This window comes from Camellia sinensis, chromosome 6 (genome assembly GCF_055761805.1).
Source record: "Camellia sinensis isolate YWXY chromosome 6, ASM5576180v1, whole genome shotgun sequence".
NCBI lineage: Eukaryota > Viridiplantae > Streptophyta > Magnoliopsida > Ericales > Theaceae > Camellia > Camellia sinensis.
The window spans coordinates 130739925-130755652 of NC_138966.1; the positions used below are offsets into that span (position 1 = coordinate 130739925).

At 33.3% G+C, this 15728-nt stretch overlaps 2 protein-coding genes across 2 annotated transcripts; one reads left to right on the plus strand and one right to left on the minus strand.

Annotated features, from left to right (window-relative positions):
* The first annotated feature begins 259 nt into the window (after nucleotides 1–259).
* On the plus strand, nucleotides 260–5787 carry LOC145792896 (receptor homology region, transmembrane domain- and RING domain-containing protein 2-like). The gene is made up of 5 exons (XM_082874765.1): nucleotides 260–589; nucleotides 688–811; nucleotides 1809–2021; nucleotides 3504–3908; nucleotides 4988–5787. The coding sequence occupies exons 2-5, from the start codon at nucleotides 688–690 to the stop codon at nucleotides 5488–5490; spliced, it is 1245 nt and encodes a 414-aa protein (XP_082730891.1). The 5' UTR covers nucleotides 260–589; the 3' UTR covers nucleotides 5491–5787.
* Nucleotides 5788–7201: 1414 nt separating this feature from the next.
* On the minus strand, nucleotides 7202–13982 carry PDIL5-2 (PDI-like 5-2). The gene is made up of 5 exons (XM_082874764.1): nucleotides 13628–13982; nucleotides 12194–12297; nucleotides 11549–11919; nucleotides 9528–9835; nucleotides 7202–7758 (listed from the first exon to the last, which is right to left on the minus strand). The coding sequence occupies exons 1-5, from the start codon at nucleotides 13835–13837 to the stop codon at nucleotides 7444–7446; spliced, it is 1308 nt and encodes a 435-aa protein (XP_082730890.1). The 5' UTR covers nucleotides 13838–13982; the 3' UTR covers nucleotides 7202–7443.
* Nucleotides 13983–15728: the final 1746 nt, after the last annotated feature.

Consider the following 15728-nt stretch of genomic DNA (forward strand, 5'->3'; position numbering starts at 1 on the left):
TTGGGAAATGTGTTGACTTTTTTTAGTTTGGGTTAAAAAATTTAGTTTAAGAAAGATTTTTTTGATTTTTTAACTTTTTAAATTTTTTTTATGAAAAAGAGTGTAATGATTATAAGTTAAATGTGATATTTTATTTATTATGACTAAAATAACATATTTTATTTTATTTTATTTTTTTTTTTTGATTGTTTTAACCCTAAATCATCTTGCCAAACGATTCCTTGATATAACCATCAATAAAAATATTAAGGACAAAATTATCTTTCTTATCTTTTCGACTGATGAACCAATCATTTCACTTCACCATCCGTTTAGATAATGGTTCTAGACTTGTATATCATTTCCTTTCAGCGATTAATGCCAAAAATTTTTATTTCCTCGTTGGGTTGTGTAATTATAGAATTTCCCATTATAGATTGAATTCCCCTCCTTTGTTAAGTACAATTGAAACTTCTTCCCTTTTTTTGCCCAAAATCCTTCTCAAACGAGGAGGGAGGGAGAGAGACAGAGTATAAAGGAGTCTGAGATATGGAAGCTGATGTTTCGATTCTGAAACCTTAATTTTCTCTCTGTAGAACCAAATACCTTTGTGGGGTTTTTTTTTTTTTTTTTTTTTTTTTTTCCTATTTCGTTTTGATCCTTTTATTGGTGGGTTTGTTTTGAATTTATTGGAATTTGGTCAAACAGATGGTGAAAAACCTAGTACTGGTCTGGTGTTTTCTCTCTTTAATCGCTTATGTGGCTTTGAGTGACGTGGTATTGGTTGGCAACAACATGACCTTGTCGTTCAAGGACATGGAAGCTAGCTTTGGTGAGTTTTAGCTTTCTCTTAAAAAGCTCTCTACAGAGTTTTTAATTTGAGGTTTTTAAAATTTTTTCAACTGTTGTCTTCATGGATTTTATAGATGGGTCTGTTGCTGTCTATGAATTTTATCTAGTGTTGTAGACATTCAAAAACTTTACTTTACAAATATACTAATTTAGAATTCTCAATTCACACAAAAAGAGAATTCCAATTTATTGATACTATTATTTAAAAGAATAAGAAGATGATAGGTAGATATTTAAACTTTTCTATTATTACCCTCGACCTGATTTCATATTTTGAAATCATTTCATAATAACTTCGTTATCAATACTATAGAATATATATATATATATATATATATATATATCCCATTTGGTTACACAAAGTGGGTAAGGCTGATTGGGTGTTCAGTGGAGGCAGTTAGGGTGTTCCAAGTTGGAGAATGAACTAGTTTACACACACACACACACACACACACATATATATGGATATATCTTACTAGTTTATCCAAAAAACCAGGGGTATTCAATTTCATACCCTCTTTAATGGGTAGTGTCACCCATGGTCTATGTATTGACCAAATTTGAAAATGGGTTTTGTTTAGCAAAATATCTATACACACATGTTTACTCGAACTTATTGGAAATTTAGAATCTCTATTAGGTTTTGTATGGGATTGATAGCTGAATGATAAAAGAAAAAATAAATTCAGGTTATGTTCATGTGTAAGTAAGTCGGGATAGATAAGAACTTTGGGATCAGTATTTCCTTGCCGATCCTAGAATTTTATAATTGCTAAACGAATTGGGGATTCGTTCAATTGATGAATAACTCGGTTTTTTTTTTTAAAAAAAAAAATCTTTGCATTAACATGAAATTACTTTACAATTATTGTGATGACTATATTTTGACCAAGAAATGAGCATTAAGTTCTAACACGGTGATTGAATTAATTATTATTTTTGCGATTCCTTAACGTTTGTTCGATTCATGATTTCAGCTATACCGGTGACTGGGCCAGGGGAACGTGGCACATTGTCTTTGGCAGAGCCTTTGGATGCATGCTCAGCCTTGAGTAATAAGGGCAATGATTCAGCGTTTGTGTTGGTTATTAGAGGACAATGTAGCTTTGAGGGTAAAGTTAGAATGGCTCAAGCTGCTGGTTTTAAAGCAGCCATTATCTATGACAATGTAGATGGTGATTTGCTAACAAGTAAGGGTCTTTTTCTTTGTGGAGCTTTAAGACTAATGTATTGTTTATTTAAAACTCTTTGTTGACGTACTCTTCGTGAATGCATATTTTTGTTCTCATAATTATTCAGACCTTGGAGAATCTTGTTGTCCTAAAAAATCTGCAGGGTAGTCTATTGAATTGATTCTTCTTCTTCTTGTTTTCAGTTGTTTCTTCTAAGCTTGCTAATAAGCATTGTAACCAAAATTAAAATTTCACTTTGGAGAATCCCAATCAAAAGAGGATTCATAAACTAACTAAACTATAATTCAAATGAGTAAAAAGCTCACAATAACTCATAAACCAAGATCCAACAATTTATTTAGTTACTGAGCTACCTCTTGTTGTACAAAGTTTCAATTTTCTAAACTCAAAATCATGTAACTCTAAGAAGTCAGTCCAAAAATAGTCCCTGCTTATGTGACACCCATACTGGGATCTATGGGTCTGTTGATTTTCTCTTTGCTTCATTTTTGAGGTGTACACATATATTGCAAGGATCTAATCTTTGCACACATATGCTCAGAATTTAGAAGTACTCTTTTAGTTTTAGACACAAAAAACAGCGAGAGAAAAAAAAGAGAACATTCTTGGTCAAAGCCATATGTTCTTGCTTTTGGAGGGAAAAACTTTGCTTTTCCCTTATAAGGGTGCCAACCATCACCAAGTGAGATTGCTCACACTTGGCCACACCATAACTCGTCTAGGTTATAATGCTCTTACATGCATTTCATATTTGTTCTCTCTCTCTCTCTCTCTCTCTCTCTCTCTCTCTCTCTCTCTCTCTCTTGCAACATAAAATTTTAATAGTAGATTTGCCAAACATGTTCTTGAATTTTGCTTTGCATAGAACCCTAAAAGCAAAGAGATTGTTTTGTTGTCTTTTTGCTTCTCAAATCGTTACTTTGCGAAGCCAACCAAACAGTGAGGAAATGTTGGATGCCGACTTCTTCACTGGCGTTAAAGTTGAGTTTGTGTTGAGATATGACGTAGCATTAGTACTTTACTCTTTGTAACTGTAAACATAATTGTTGTCGGTAAGTTCCATCCAGTCTCCCTTTTTCTGTTCTAGTATGTAATCTAAAGTTTCAAGTTTGCATTCTGCCAAGAGAAAAACAGAATCTTAAGTATCTAATTAATTGAAATGTGTTAATTTGGATATGAGGCATATTCTTTTGATGGGAGGTCATGAAAAGTTGTCTATCTAGGTGGTTAGTTTTTGCCTCTTCTAAAATGTGGACAACCTTAGGATAAGCTCCTATTTTAATTTCGTTAAAAAAAGTTAAGGTTTGTCCCTTGTGATTTTAAATCCTGGTTTGTATCTTTGGATAGCCCGTTTTCCACTATTCCACGATTAGTTAGTTTACTGAAGTTACCCCTTTTGTTTTCTCCCTAATTATGCTGATGACTATATAGTTTTGTTGTATCTGTGAGAATGTCTAATCCACCCATGTGGAAATGCAGTGGCCGGATTTTCAGCTCGGATAAAAATACATGCTGTGCTTGTTTCGAAGGCATCAGGCGAAGTTCTCACAAAATATGCTGGCGTTAGCAACATGGAACTATGGATAACCCCAAGCTCTTTGTATTCAGGATGGTCAATCATGGTTGCATTCTTTATTTCTTTTCTTGGCATGTTAGCAGCGCTTGCTACTTGTTTCTTTGTCCAAAGGTATAGCGTAAGACAAGAAACGCCTCAAGCTTTACATGTTCGTGGATTTTATGGGATGAGCAAACGTCATGTGAAAGCAATACCAAGCATAATATTTACAGCTGATGTGGAGGATAACTGTACGTCAGCAACATGCGCTATATGTCTTGAAGACTACAGTGTTGGAGAGAAGCTTAGAATATTGCCATGTCACCACAGTATGTCTTTCTCTCACCATACCAAAGATGATATTAACTTTCTAATATTCATATAGAGATGTTTTGCAGGTTCTTGTCTCTTTGGATGAGCATTTCCTGTTTGATGGAGCACTTGATAGTTGTTCTTCACTTCTTTGTTTTACATATAGTTGTTGGAATCTTAAAATTTTATGTTTGAATTTTATAATTTGATTTGATTGAGCTCTTTCTTTGTTACAAATTGCTTGGTTGAATCTCCTCTCTTCTTTTCTTTGATAAGTAAAATTTCCTTGGTTGAATCTCATGTAAAGATAATGAATTTATGCAAATTTTGAGAGAATGATCATGCATGACAATTCATATAAAAATTGTGAGATTTGGTTGCCTTTGGGGCCTTTAAGGTAAAAACATAGTAAAACTTTTGGAACTAGTCAACTTGATATGATTTGAATTTTGATAAATTTGGATTGAGATATTTGATTTTGGATTGTGATCCCCGGTTTATGCTACTTCCACAGCTCTTTACGCTTAATTAGGGAGATTTGTGAAGCTGAGTGAAGTATACTTAATGGGCTGCAAATGGTATTGCGGGAATAGTTGGCTACTTTCCAAAGAGGAGCGGGAGGAGACGGAAGAAAAAAAAAAGCTTTAACCTTGCTAAGGTTGCTAGATTGTTACTAATTCTAGTAGGATTAAAACTTCAAGCTAGGAAATTGAGGAACTTTGACTAATTGGAACATTCTAGACCTAATAAAGAGGGCATATGATGACCTAATTTTGTAATTTGATCCAAATAAGACCTATGAAACCATATTACAATCCATCTACAGCAAATCTGGAATTATAAAACTACCCTTACTACAACCCAACCTAATAAACTGGTAATAACTCTATCCAAAAGGCTTAGTAACTGTAGAAAACCTAAAATTAAGACCGGAAGTAAAATCCTACATAATTTCCTTTGAATGCTCCTTGTGAAATTCTTGATATGCCTCTCTGAATTGCTTACATAAATCATACATTACTTATTTCAATAATTATGTCAGTTTGTGATCATATTATTGTTACTTTTCATTAACTTTTTCTTGCTTTTGTGACAGAATTTCATGCTACTTGTGTCGATGGTTGGCTTACCACATGGAGAACCTTTTGCCCCATCTGCAAACGTGATGCTAGAACTAGCACAGGCAATCCACGAGTGACAGAACACACACCATTGCTTTCATCGAGCCCTTCATCGTCTGTATTGTCATCATCCTTCAGATCATCATTACCATCATCTTCAGCCATACAAATCGCCCCACAGTCACCTCAGCCCTCTTCCGTTTATCGTACTCCTCCTATCTCCCCCAATCTTTATCTCCAACAGACTCTTCAAACCTACCACCAATCCCCTTACTTAAGTGCAAGCCAAAGCTCACTAGACCTTAGAAACGTGTCTTCTCAAAGATTCCATACTTCTCATTTACTTTCTCCACACTCGATGGATTACCCTTCTGTATCACTACCTAATTCTAGATATATGTCCCCAAACATCCCTAGTCCGGGTAATGTTTCAAGCTTTTCTCCGTTCGATTCTGCTCAATCTCTTCCAGAATGCTGATTAAAACTTCTACCATATCTCAAACGGGACACTTTGCTTGCTTATGACTGGTTACTCCAAAGTTGACTCGTGGCGTATTTGTACATTTATAGCACAGGGCTTGTGTTAATTTTCTTCAACTGATACTTATGGCTCTACACTTGAAGTGTCTTGAATCTCATACAACACAATGAGGTTTGTTTTTTCGTGCACATTGATGTGGTAGTAGTCTTCATTGGTGAAAATAGTTGTAACCATCAACACTACAGAGATTTTTGGCTTTCAATGAAATTGCAATGTGCTTGAATACCTCTTTAATTTTGGTTTTCTGGCTTGGAATGATAAATTTTAAATTTGTGACCTCTTTAATTTTGGTTGCTTTTAACTGTTTAATTTTGTTAATTTTGGAACAAGTTACATATTTGTGTCACATTTTTGGGGGGTTTTTTCTTGTTTGTTTTTTTGTCTTTATAATCTTAAAAGTTACATTTTGTCCATTGAAATGAAATTATCATTATTCTATCATATGGTCTATTATTATGTTTAGTTCCTTAAAAATATTATAAAAATATATATTGCAAATGTAATTATTATTTGTGAAAGAATGATCGGTAAAGAGTAATTATTTCATTTTAGTCTACATTTATTCCGATCAACTAAAAAGGAGTTTAATAGAAATTCAATGAGAAAATTTGACCACCTTAATCCAATGGAGGAAATGTCATCCCTTCTATTCTCTTCAAACAAAAACCAGATACAAATTGGCATTTGTGATTGTGAACCCATCAAGAAATATAGAGAAGCCTCTTGTCAAAATTTGACAATTCCATAGAATCAGCCTTATAATTTGCATTTCAATTATGTTAAAAAACGAATAAATAAATTCATTTCAATGTTATTGACAATCAAATTGATTTCTCGCATAGATGATTCTTGCTAAAACAGGGGATAAATCTACACTCTTAGAAACCTCCACATGATTTACTTTCATAAACACCAACATTGGTTTAAATTTTTTAATAATAAAAAATAAAAATAAAAAATAAAAAAGGTGAATTATACTAATAGTCCCTATAGTTTGGAGCTTGTGTTACTTAGGTTCTTGATTTTTCAATTGTGACACATTTGACCATGAATTTTGAATCTTGTTCCAAATAAAGACAATTGAAGATATCATTAGATTTTTCAAGGGTAAAATCATCAATTTAATAAAATATAAACTTATTTGACAAAAATAAATGTCAACTAAATATTTTTGAATTTTTAAAAATTATTTCTACTCACTCAAAATAAAATTATGTAAAATTGATAAATCTTTTAAACATTTATTTATTTTTTTTACGAAATTAATTTTTATTATGTGTTTGGCTAATGATCATGTAAAATTAATTTTTAAAAAATAATCATGTAATTTTTATTAATTTTTATCAATTTTACATAATTTTATCATTGGTGGATAAAAATAATATTTTAAAAATTAAAAATATTTGTTTGACATTTATTTTTATCAAATTAATTTATATTTGATTAAATTGACAATTTTGCCCTTCAAATTAAACAATGGTATATTCTTTTGTCCTTATTTGGAACAAGATTCAAAATTCAAGGTCAAATGTGTCAATATTGAAAAGTCAGGAACTAAGAGTCCCAAACTATAGGGATTATTAGTGTAATTTGCCCAAATAAAAAAAAAAAACAGAGACATAAATGTGAACGTTATGCACAATAAAGAAAATTGAAATTGAACTTCGTCAAGTTTGGATGCAAAAATTCAATAGCAACAAAGTGTACTTTTCAAGAATAAAATTCCCCTACAAAATACACATCATTATCGTTCGACTCATAGAAGCAAAATGGAAAACTAACAGTTAATCCGAATTATCCCATGGAAATATACTCTATGCGTCTAAAAGCGTTCTTACTTTCACTACGTGCAGTGAGTAAGTTGGGTTCCAAGTCCAGCAAAGCCTGAGCTTAATCTTCCTTCTCCCTTGACTGATTCATCTGTTTGCTCTCAGCCGGAGAAGCAGAGCTGCTTGCATGATCAGACTGGTCCCTAGTACCGACCCTGAGAGGTTCCTCTTTGCTGATGGTTTGGATAAGCATGATGACCACAACCACGAAAACAAAAATGTAAACAGTTCTGATTCCAATCAATGAGTTGATATAGCCCATGAATGATGGACCACTGATTTGTTTCTGTATTACACTTCCATCTCTGTATCCTTCGAGGAATCGTGTGATTTGGGATCCTTGATCATTGCCATCAAGGCTGTCTGAACCAACAACCTATCACGGAAATAAATGTTCTTTTAGTATAATGAACTAATTAAAAGCGAATACAACTTTGTTCAAGCACGAGACATACACCAGCATATATTTATCAAGGGAAAATATTTTTAATGATGATAGCTTACTGTCAACAATAATTATAGATATATTAATATTTTTAATGATGATAGCATACTGTCAACAATAATTATAGGTTTACGGAATATAAAATGCAGCAATTCTTGTTGCTACAATATAAGAATACAAAAATATAAATAAATAAATAACAGCGCAAAACCAATAGAATGAAGACTATAGTTGACAGTTGCATTCCCAATTTCTGTTTAGGTAATGACAAACGGGTTTGGCTTCTCTCATAACAAATCAGATTCAAAATTAGGACAGAATCATTATGCCAAATTGTGGATGGTTGGCACTAGGACTGTTCACAGGTCAAGGCAGTTCAGGTTACCTGCCAACTGATTGAACTGCTTCGGATTATTCATATCATATGTACAACTGACCTCAAAACTGGCTGCTAAACTCATTTTGTTAGGTGCGTCAGTCTCAGTAAGTGTCTATTTGTGAAAAGAAAACTCAAAAACTCAAATTCTTCAGTTCTTTTCTCTGTTCTACATTTTTCTCAACAATTTCTGAGAAATCAAACTGAAAATTAATGAACTGAATAAACAATAAAAATCAACTAAAAATTATGAGATGCTCACAAAAATAAAGCTTAGGAACCAAAGAGAGCTGAAATACATCCAAGATAACCAAACAATGTCATATATACTTCCCTAGGGTTTTGCCATCCCATCTCCACAGAGAGAGATCAAGAAGTAGAAGATGACTGAAGAGGGCAGTTGAGCCTTGTAGCTCTGTAGATTGCTCGAACATTAAAACCAGAGAGAGAGAGAGAGAGAGACCAATGAGGGAACTGTGCCAATGCCATTGAGTGATCCCTGACGAACTATGGCCGGGTTTGTGACTGTGAAGAGTGAAGGGAGCAGTGATTGCTGCCTCTAGATCACATGTATGTGTGTATGAGTGTGTGTGTGTGTGTGTGTGTGTGTGAGAGAGAGAGAGAGAGAGAGAGAGAGAGAGAGAGAGAGAGAGAAAGAGAGAGAGAGAGAGAGAGAATTGATAACCCTTGAGACTATAGAGATGTGTGTAATCTCAACAACCCTAGTTGCCACTAGTAATGGGAGGAGGTTGTGACTGGCAACAGTCTTGGGTACCTTATAAACTAAAATTACTAAATATGTTTTTTAGGTAAATGTCCAACTACACATGTTACACACATATCTCATACCCTTACCCCCAAGTATTGAGTGTTCAACTAGGATACTTTATAAATTTAGAAGAGTCCATAAAACAAAGTCAAAGACTAGGCAAAGTGCAGTCATAGGGAGGTAAGCCTGGCAACTTTGATGATCCTTCAACTCTAACCGTTAATCCATGGGTCCCTTGTGGTCTCATGCAAGATCATGGGTGGTATGGGTTGCTCAAATAAACCAATCCCAAGGGGTTCCTAAACCTTGCTCCTGACCTAGACAGGGACGTCAATTGCATATGTATGACACCTCCTATAGCAAAGCTACATGATGCATAAGCAATTATAAGTTAGGTACAATAATAACCAATCTCATGTTTCATCTACTGTTAGAAATTTCTAAAGTCGTGAATATGAAATGCTACATCTAACATATCTACAAAGTAACTGGAACCAAATACTATTTGGAGCACTAAAGTCAGTAACGTTGAAATTAAAGAAATTTTCAACTTACTGAAAAGTACTCCTCATTTCCATCCCAAACAACCATTTTTGGCAATTTGGTAAACTTCGTGGTTTCAAATGATTCTGCAAAGTCTTCCCACTGCTTGAACCCAACATAACCAAATACCAAATCACGGTTTGCAGATGCAGCAGCCTTCAGTAGCTTGATTAATTCCTTTGATTTCTCATCTGCTTCATCGTCCATTATTGTCAGCACAACTTTCCTCTCATCGTCTTTCAATAACTTTACTGTCTCATAATTTATGGGAAGAGCCAGAGGAAACAGATTCTGCTTTATAAATTCCTCCAAAAACTTATCTGCATATTCAAAATGGGAAGGTCATATCAACCTATATGTATGAAGTCAATGACATGTTCAAAGCTACTGTGATGATTAAACTTTGCCAGTTTATTACTAGAAAGCCAACAAGTATAAAGAAGAAATTTCAAATTTCCAAGTTGAAAACTATCTAAAAAGCTGATTTATTGCAAAACCAAACAAAATGTCGGAGGTTATGCTAATTGAATATAATATCTTCAGCATTGAATTATCCTCATAAATCATGATATCTTCAGCATTGAATCTCTTATTATTGACTTAAATCAAACACATCTTAATTAAATCAAATCAACATATATGCAAGTTCAATGCAATTTCAAAAAGATTTGGCCACGAACATCGGTATCACATTTAGATTTTATTTTAGTTTCCATTTACAACCCTACCAAATAAAAGAAGGTTCCCCAGTTTACATTATACTATTTTAGAATAGTTGCAACTACCACAAATACCTGTCTCTTCTAGACTATTTTACTCTTATCCCTATTAAACTAAAGATCCAATACTGCTGCAAAAAGATATCAAGAACCAAAGTTGCACCTCAAGTGCACCATGCAACTTGAAAGAGCACTACAACAAGAAGTTAAAAGTAAAACATCCACCTTTCTTCCATCATTTTTTCACCACAAATGTTAATTGAAACCATTAGTTCATCCAATCCAGGCTTCACACAATACAAAAAGAGATGATTGGTCCCCTTGTCTAAGACATCTCAAACTCCAAAGAAAAGAATGGTTCCAATCCACCAAGATAGAAAGAAAAGCCAACAAAGCAAAAGAATCAATTTCAACGCTTCCATCTTTTCAGAAAATCCAATCCCTTGAGAAGGTAGATTTTTCGTAAGCAAATCAAGCCAATCATCCCACTCCAACACCTCAATTATAACCATCATTTGTAATAAGCACCAAACTGAAGTTAAGTCTAACCCAAAGCATTTTGAGTACAAGAGATTACATACTCACCACAAGCTCAACCTCACCACTAAGAGTAAAGCAATAACCTTAAAGGATTTTAGATGCCATCTGCCAAACTAGTAAATCCTGTAATATTAGAGATCAAAACAAAATAGTAATTCAAACGATTCTCAAAGTTGTCCCTTTCATTAACATTTCGATTACTCTCAAATCTTTCTAAAACATTCCTATGTGATCCAATATGATCCTTGTAGATCCTGTAAAATTACAGATCAAAACAAAAATAGTATTCAAACTATTCTCAAAGTGGTGCCTTCCATTAATATTTCGATTACTCTCAAATCTTTCTAAAACATTCCTACATGATCCAATGATCCTTGTAATACATTAGACAGTGAGTCATCAGCTTTTATTTCTGACATTTTGTTTTCCATTGTAAAATAAAAGGACATTACCCAATGTTAGTCTCGTTTAATTGAGGGCGTTGGAGTGGCTACTCTCAAACTTGAACTGTGCTCTCAAACAGTGTAACCCAAGCATTTGCCATTGCACCAAAAGGATTAGACAAGAGAAAATTAAGGCTAAACTAGGCTCTGCAGAAACAAAAGTACATGATGCTCAACTGATACCTTCCAAAAAATAAATTTTATAAATTACTATTATGTTTCTGACAAGTTTTAAGTGTCGAATTGCAAATATGTGAACAAAAGAGTGTTTTAAAAAGAGCTTCCAGTTCCAACATTTCAACTGCAGTTACTAATCTGAGTATAAACCAACCTTCAAAGGGGCCATAAAATATGCTCTTTTCATTGTAGTTTGGATGAAAGGAAGCCAAAGCAGGAACCTTATCAAAATCATACAGCAGCATCGCATCCTCTGAGAAATCTTTTGCCACAGAAAACCAAGCTTTTTTCTTGTACTTGATTGCCAAATTTGATATCATGGATTCATTTAAACCAAACCCTATGTAAATAGGAAAATCAGTGCCAGCTGATTCAACAAAGTCACTTATATCAGAGTCAGAGGTGAGAATGGCAACATCCTGAGCAACAAATTTCTTCAAGTAGCGAACAAGTGAATCTGCTTTCCTCGGGCCATAGTATTCTGTTGGAACTCCATGCATAAATATCTTTAAGGTAGGAAACCCACTGCATCACAAAAGTACACGTTTCAGTGTAATAAAAGAATCGTCAGCAAGTAAAGATTTTCATTTTACAAGTGATATTTTCCTGAAAATTGCAGTGACAAATTTGTTGGGAATTTTATGAAAGTTCATAGCAAGCAGAAATTTGTCAAAAAGAAGTAACCTATAATTAGTATTCTAGTTTGATTCAAATGAAAATTAAACTTCATTATCTAGGAATTAAACAATTTCATTCAATTATCAAAGTTGAACTGAAAAACAAGGCCATAGCAGCATACTCAATTTCATATTTGGTAGCAAGGTGAGTGTACTTGTCAGCATTTACTTTCGCAATTACTATAGGATCCTTCAGTCCAGCAAGAATAGAAGCAGCTTTGTCTAACTGCAATGCAAGAATTAAAGTTGTTATTCTTCTAAATTGACATGACATTCAATATATAGTTATAAGGAAACCTTACATACATCTCAAGATAGAGGCACTAGTCCAATAAGATATGCACGATCAATAAAAAGTCCCATGTCCATGGTAAATGTGTTAGTACATCAAAACTATTCAAAAGGTTCACCTCTCAAAGAATACAGAATGAAATCTGAAGTTAACTTTGAAGCTTAACAGCTTGACAAACACTAACAAAAGCTCAGTGAAAGCCAGCAAAGACGAAACTAACTGAAACTCACTGCATCATGGTCACAAACAAGTTATACTGCAAGATGAAAAAACATGAAAATGGCTTCCTGTCATAGGAAGGAAATTTAGTTTCACTTTAATACGAATAATCAGAACAAAATCCAGTAGATCAGCTAATCAATCAAGGATGTAAATCTATTTTCTTTGATTTCTATGTTTACAAATTACAGTCAGTGATCAGAAATTTCAGAAAGGACTTGGCCTCCAATATGATCATCTACATGAATCATCTCGGTTCTAATATGGACTTCTGTCTTTTACATGGTTAATTGGGGGAATCAGTGCCAGGGCGTTGGAGTCTCGGAGACATCAACATGCCAAGTCCAGTCAACCGCGACTTTGGAGTAGAACTTCAGACTCCATTCCAAGCAAAAAGTACAATTAACTAGAATTGGTCATAAACAAGACGCAAATTTAATCGGTTGGTCAATTGTAGACCTTTACCCTGTTTCCAGTACAATAATCAGGTTATGATTCCATATTCCTAATTTCGATTAGAATACCGTTCTATATTTTGGAATAATCAGCAATGGTTCAATAGTATTGCTTGATGAATGAACACTGGTTTGGCAAATGCTATGTTAGGGTCGCCAAAAAAAATTAATTTGAATGGCAAATACTAAAAGTTAGCCTTTTGTTATTGGGAAAGTTTAGGTGGAACTTTTTTTTTGAAAATTTTCCAACTTTTTTTACTAGTATACCAAAAAAAAATGTGCCTTTTTTAGGTGAATCTTGTTAAAAGATTAGTTTTTCACAATCATGAAACCAAGCAGGCAAACAGTGGATTTTTTTTTTGGTATTCGCCCAACACCAACACCAACACCAACACCAACACAAACACATAACAGTTACATAGATATATATAGATATAGATAGATACATAAATATGCATATGAAGTGAATTTGAGGAAACACAGATGTTGATATGAAGATTTAGCGAAAACATAGAGATGCACAGATATGTATGTATGTATCGTGTTATGCTATGATCTGAAATTCGATTCGATTCGAGAGAGAAAGAGACCTCGGGAGACAGGCGCTTGCAGTGGCCACACCAAGGGGCGTAGAAATCAACGAAGACGTAGTCAAAGGATGAAATTGCAGCGTCGAAATTGGATTCGTCGAGCTCCAACACCTTCCCATCGATGGAGAACTGGATCGAAGAAGAAGAAGAGATCGAAGGTAGGATTGAGAGTGAAAGTGAGATCGAGAGTGCGAGAATCAACAACCGCATCGTTACAAACTGATGATTCAGACGATGATCGATAGATTTCGATTTTGATTTGGTTTTCTGTCTTTAATAACTGATGATTTGCCTGACGTTTTTTCCACGGCCGTCGTTTACTTGTATTTTTCTAGTCATGGGTACAAAGGAGTTGTTTTTAGAATTTAATTTTTTATTTTATTTAAAGAAGATAGAAATTTTTATTTTATTTTAAAGAAGATAGAAATTTGATAAAAATAGGGGAATAAATATTAAAAGACATTTTTAAAAGGTAAATTATAAAAATATTTTTTAAAATTTATTTTCATAGTTTTAGTTTGTCCTTTAAAATTTTTAATTTCATAACAAATAAAAAGTTTCATTCGCTAATAAATCATCAAGACCATTAATAATTTTTAATAATGTCGTAAATTTATTTTAATTAATAAGTTAGATAATTTTAAGATAAATTATAAATACATCTCCTAAGATTTAATTAAAATACGAATCGACCTTTTATTAAACTACAAATACACTCCTAAAGTTTTTAATTTCGTAATAAATCGTCATTTTTATTAATAAATTATTAAGTTAATTAATAATTTTTAATGATGCTAGAAATATATTTCAATTTATAATTTAGGTAATTTTATTATTGTTTAAGAAAGTAATTATGAATTTCATTTTTTCAATTATTTCTGTTAAATAAAAAAAATTTGGCAATGGGTATTCGTAATTTTTCAAATCACAGTGGGCAATTTGTATTTTAAGCAAACCTCAGAGATGTATTTATAACTTATCCATACTTTTATTATTGTAAATATGAGCAGCTATAAATTTTATTCTTTTAGTTAATTCTGTTAAATAAAAAATACTGACAAATGGGATATTTGTAATTTTTCAACCTACAGTGGACAATTTATATTTTAAGGAAATCTCGATGTATTTATAATTTACTTTTTTAAAAATTATGATTGGCTTTTTTTATTCTATTTTTTTATTTTTTGAAATAATTTTGAGAATAAAATCAAACAATACATTTTAGGTACAGTATATTTGTGACCAAAATAACACTGGTTTATGTTAACATGACTATTTTTTAATGTGAATATTAATACGTTATTTGCACTTGTAGGACTATTCTTGAATGTGAATATTAACATTGATTAATGATGTGATAATTATAATTGCAACACATTACAATGTAATAATCCACAATAAGCAATGACTCCACACAATTTGAACATTCACACCATGTAATAATCATGCAAAAACTATACAAACTCATATAATAATCAGTGATATGTGAATATTCACATTATACAATAATCATGCAATCATCGGTCTACATTGCACATCATGCAACCATCACATGCTTTTAATGTTAAAGTTCACATCATTGTCACGACCCAAACCCGGCCCTATGGGTTTAGCACCGTAACCGGCCAGTAATCCGAGATTACCAAAGGCCTGCAGAACAGTAACACAGTAAAACAGAGTACAAGGCCTGGCGGAAGCCAATACAGTAATTAAACAATGTCCAATGAGCTGTGACAGTCTGTATGCCAAAAAGATTTTTCATGCATTCATACATATACAAACAGTACAGTCTATACAAAATTTACAGTCACACAGTACAGGGACCTAATCCCTTGATAACAGTACAGTTAGCAACTGACAGTCTATACAGTAATCCAAACAGTATGGAGACAGACGGGGGAAACAAACAAAACACCCCAAAGCCATAGCATGGCAACTCGGAACCTCGCAGTGAGGCACAAAGGCTGGCTTGACAAAACTGGAGTCTAACCCACGCTCCTAGCTCCGATCTGGTGGCTGAGCACCTACATGTATATATAAACAGTGAGCTAAAGCCCAGTGAATAACATAATGCGTAAAGAGGTTTAGAATGAATGTCCTT

Bases quoted from the DNA above. Each gene is read 5' to 3' on its own strand.
- LOC145792896 (XM_082874765.1), top strand. From the start codon at position 688: ATGGTGAAAAACCTAGTACTGGTCTGGTGTTTTCTCTCTTTAATCGCT. The intron at 812-1,808 runs GTGAGTTTTAGC...TCATGATTTCAG, and splicing joins GGACATGGAAGCTAGCTTTG to CTATACCGGTGACTGGGCCA. The intron at 3,909-4,987 runs GTATGTCTTTCT...CTTTTGTGACAG, and splicing joins AATATTGCCATGTCACCACA to AATTTCATGCTACTTGTGTC.
- PDIL5-2 (XM_082874764.1), bottom strand. From the start codon at position 13,837: ATGCGGTTGTTGATTCTCGCACTCTCGATCTCACTTTCACTCTCAATC. The intron at 12,298-13,627 runs GTCTCTTTCTCT...CTTGCATTGCAG, and splicing joins GCAAGCGCCTGTCTCCCGAG to TTAGACAAAGCTGCTTCTAT. The intron at 11,920-12,193 runs GTATGCTGCTAT...TTTGTGATGCAG, and splicing joins GCTACCAAATATGAAATTGA to TGGGTTTCCTACCTTAAAGA.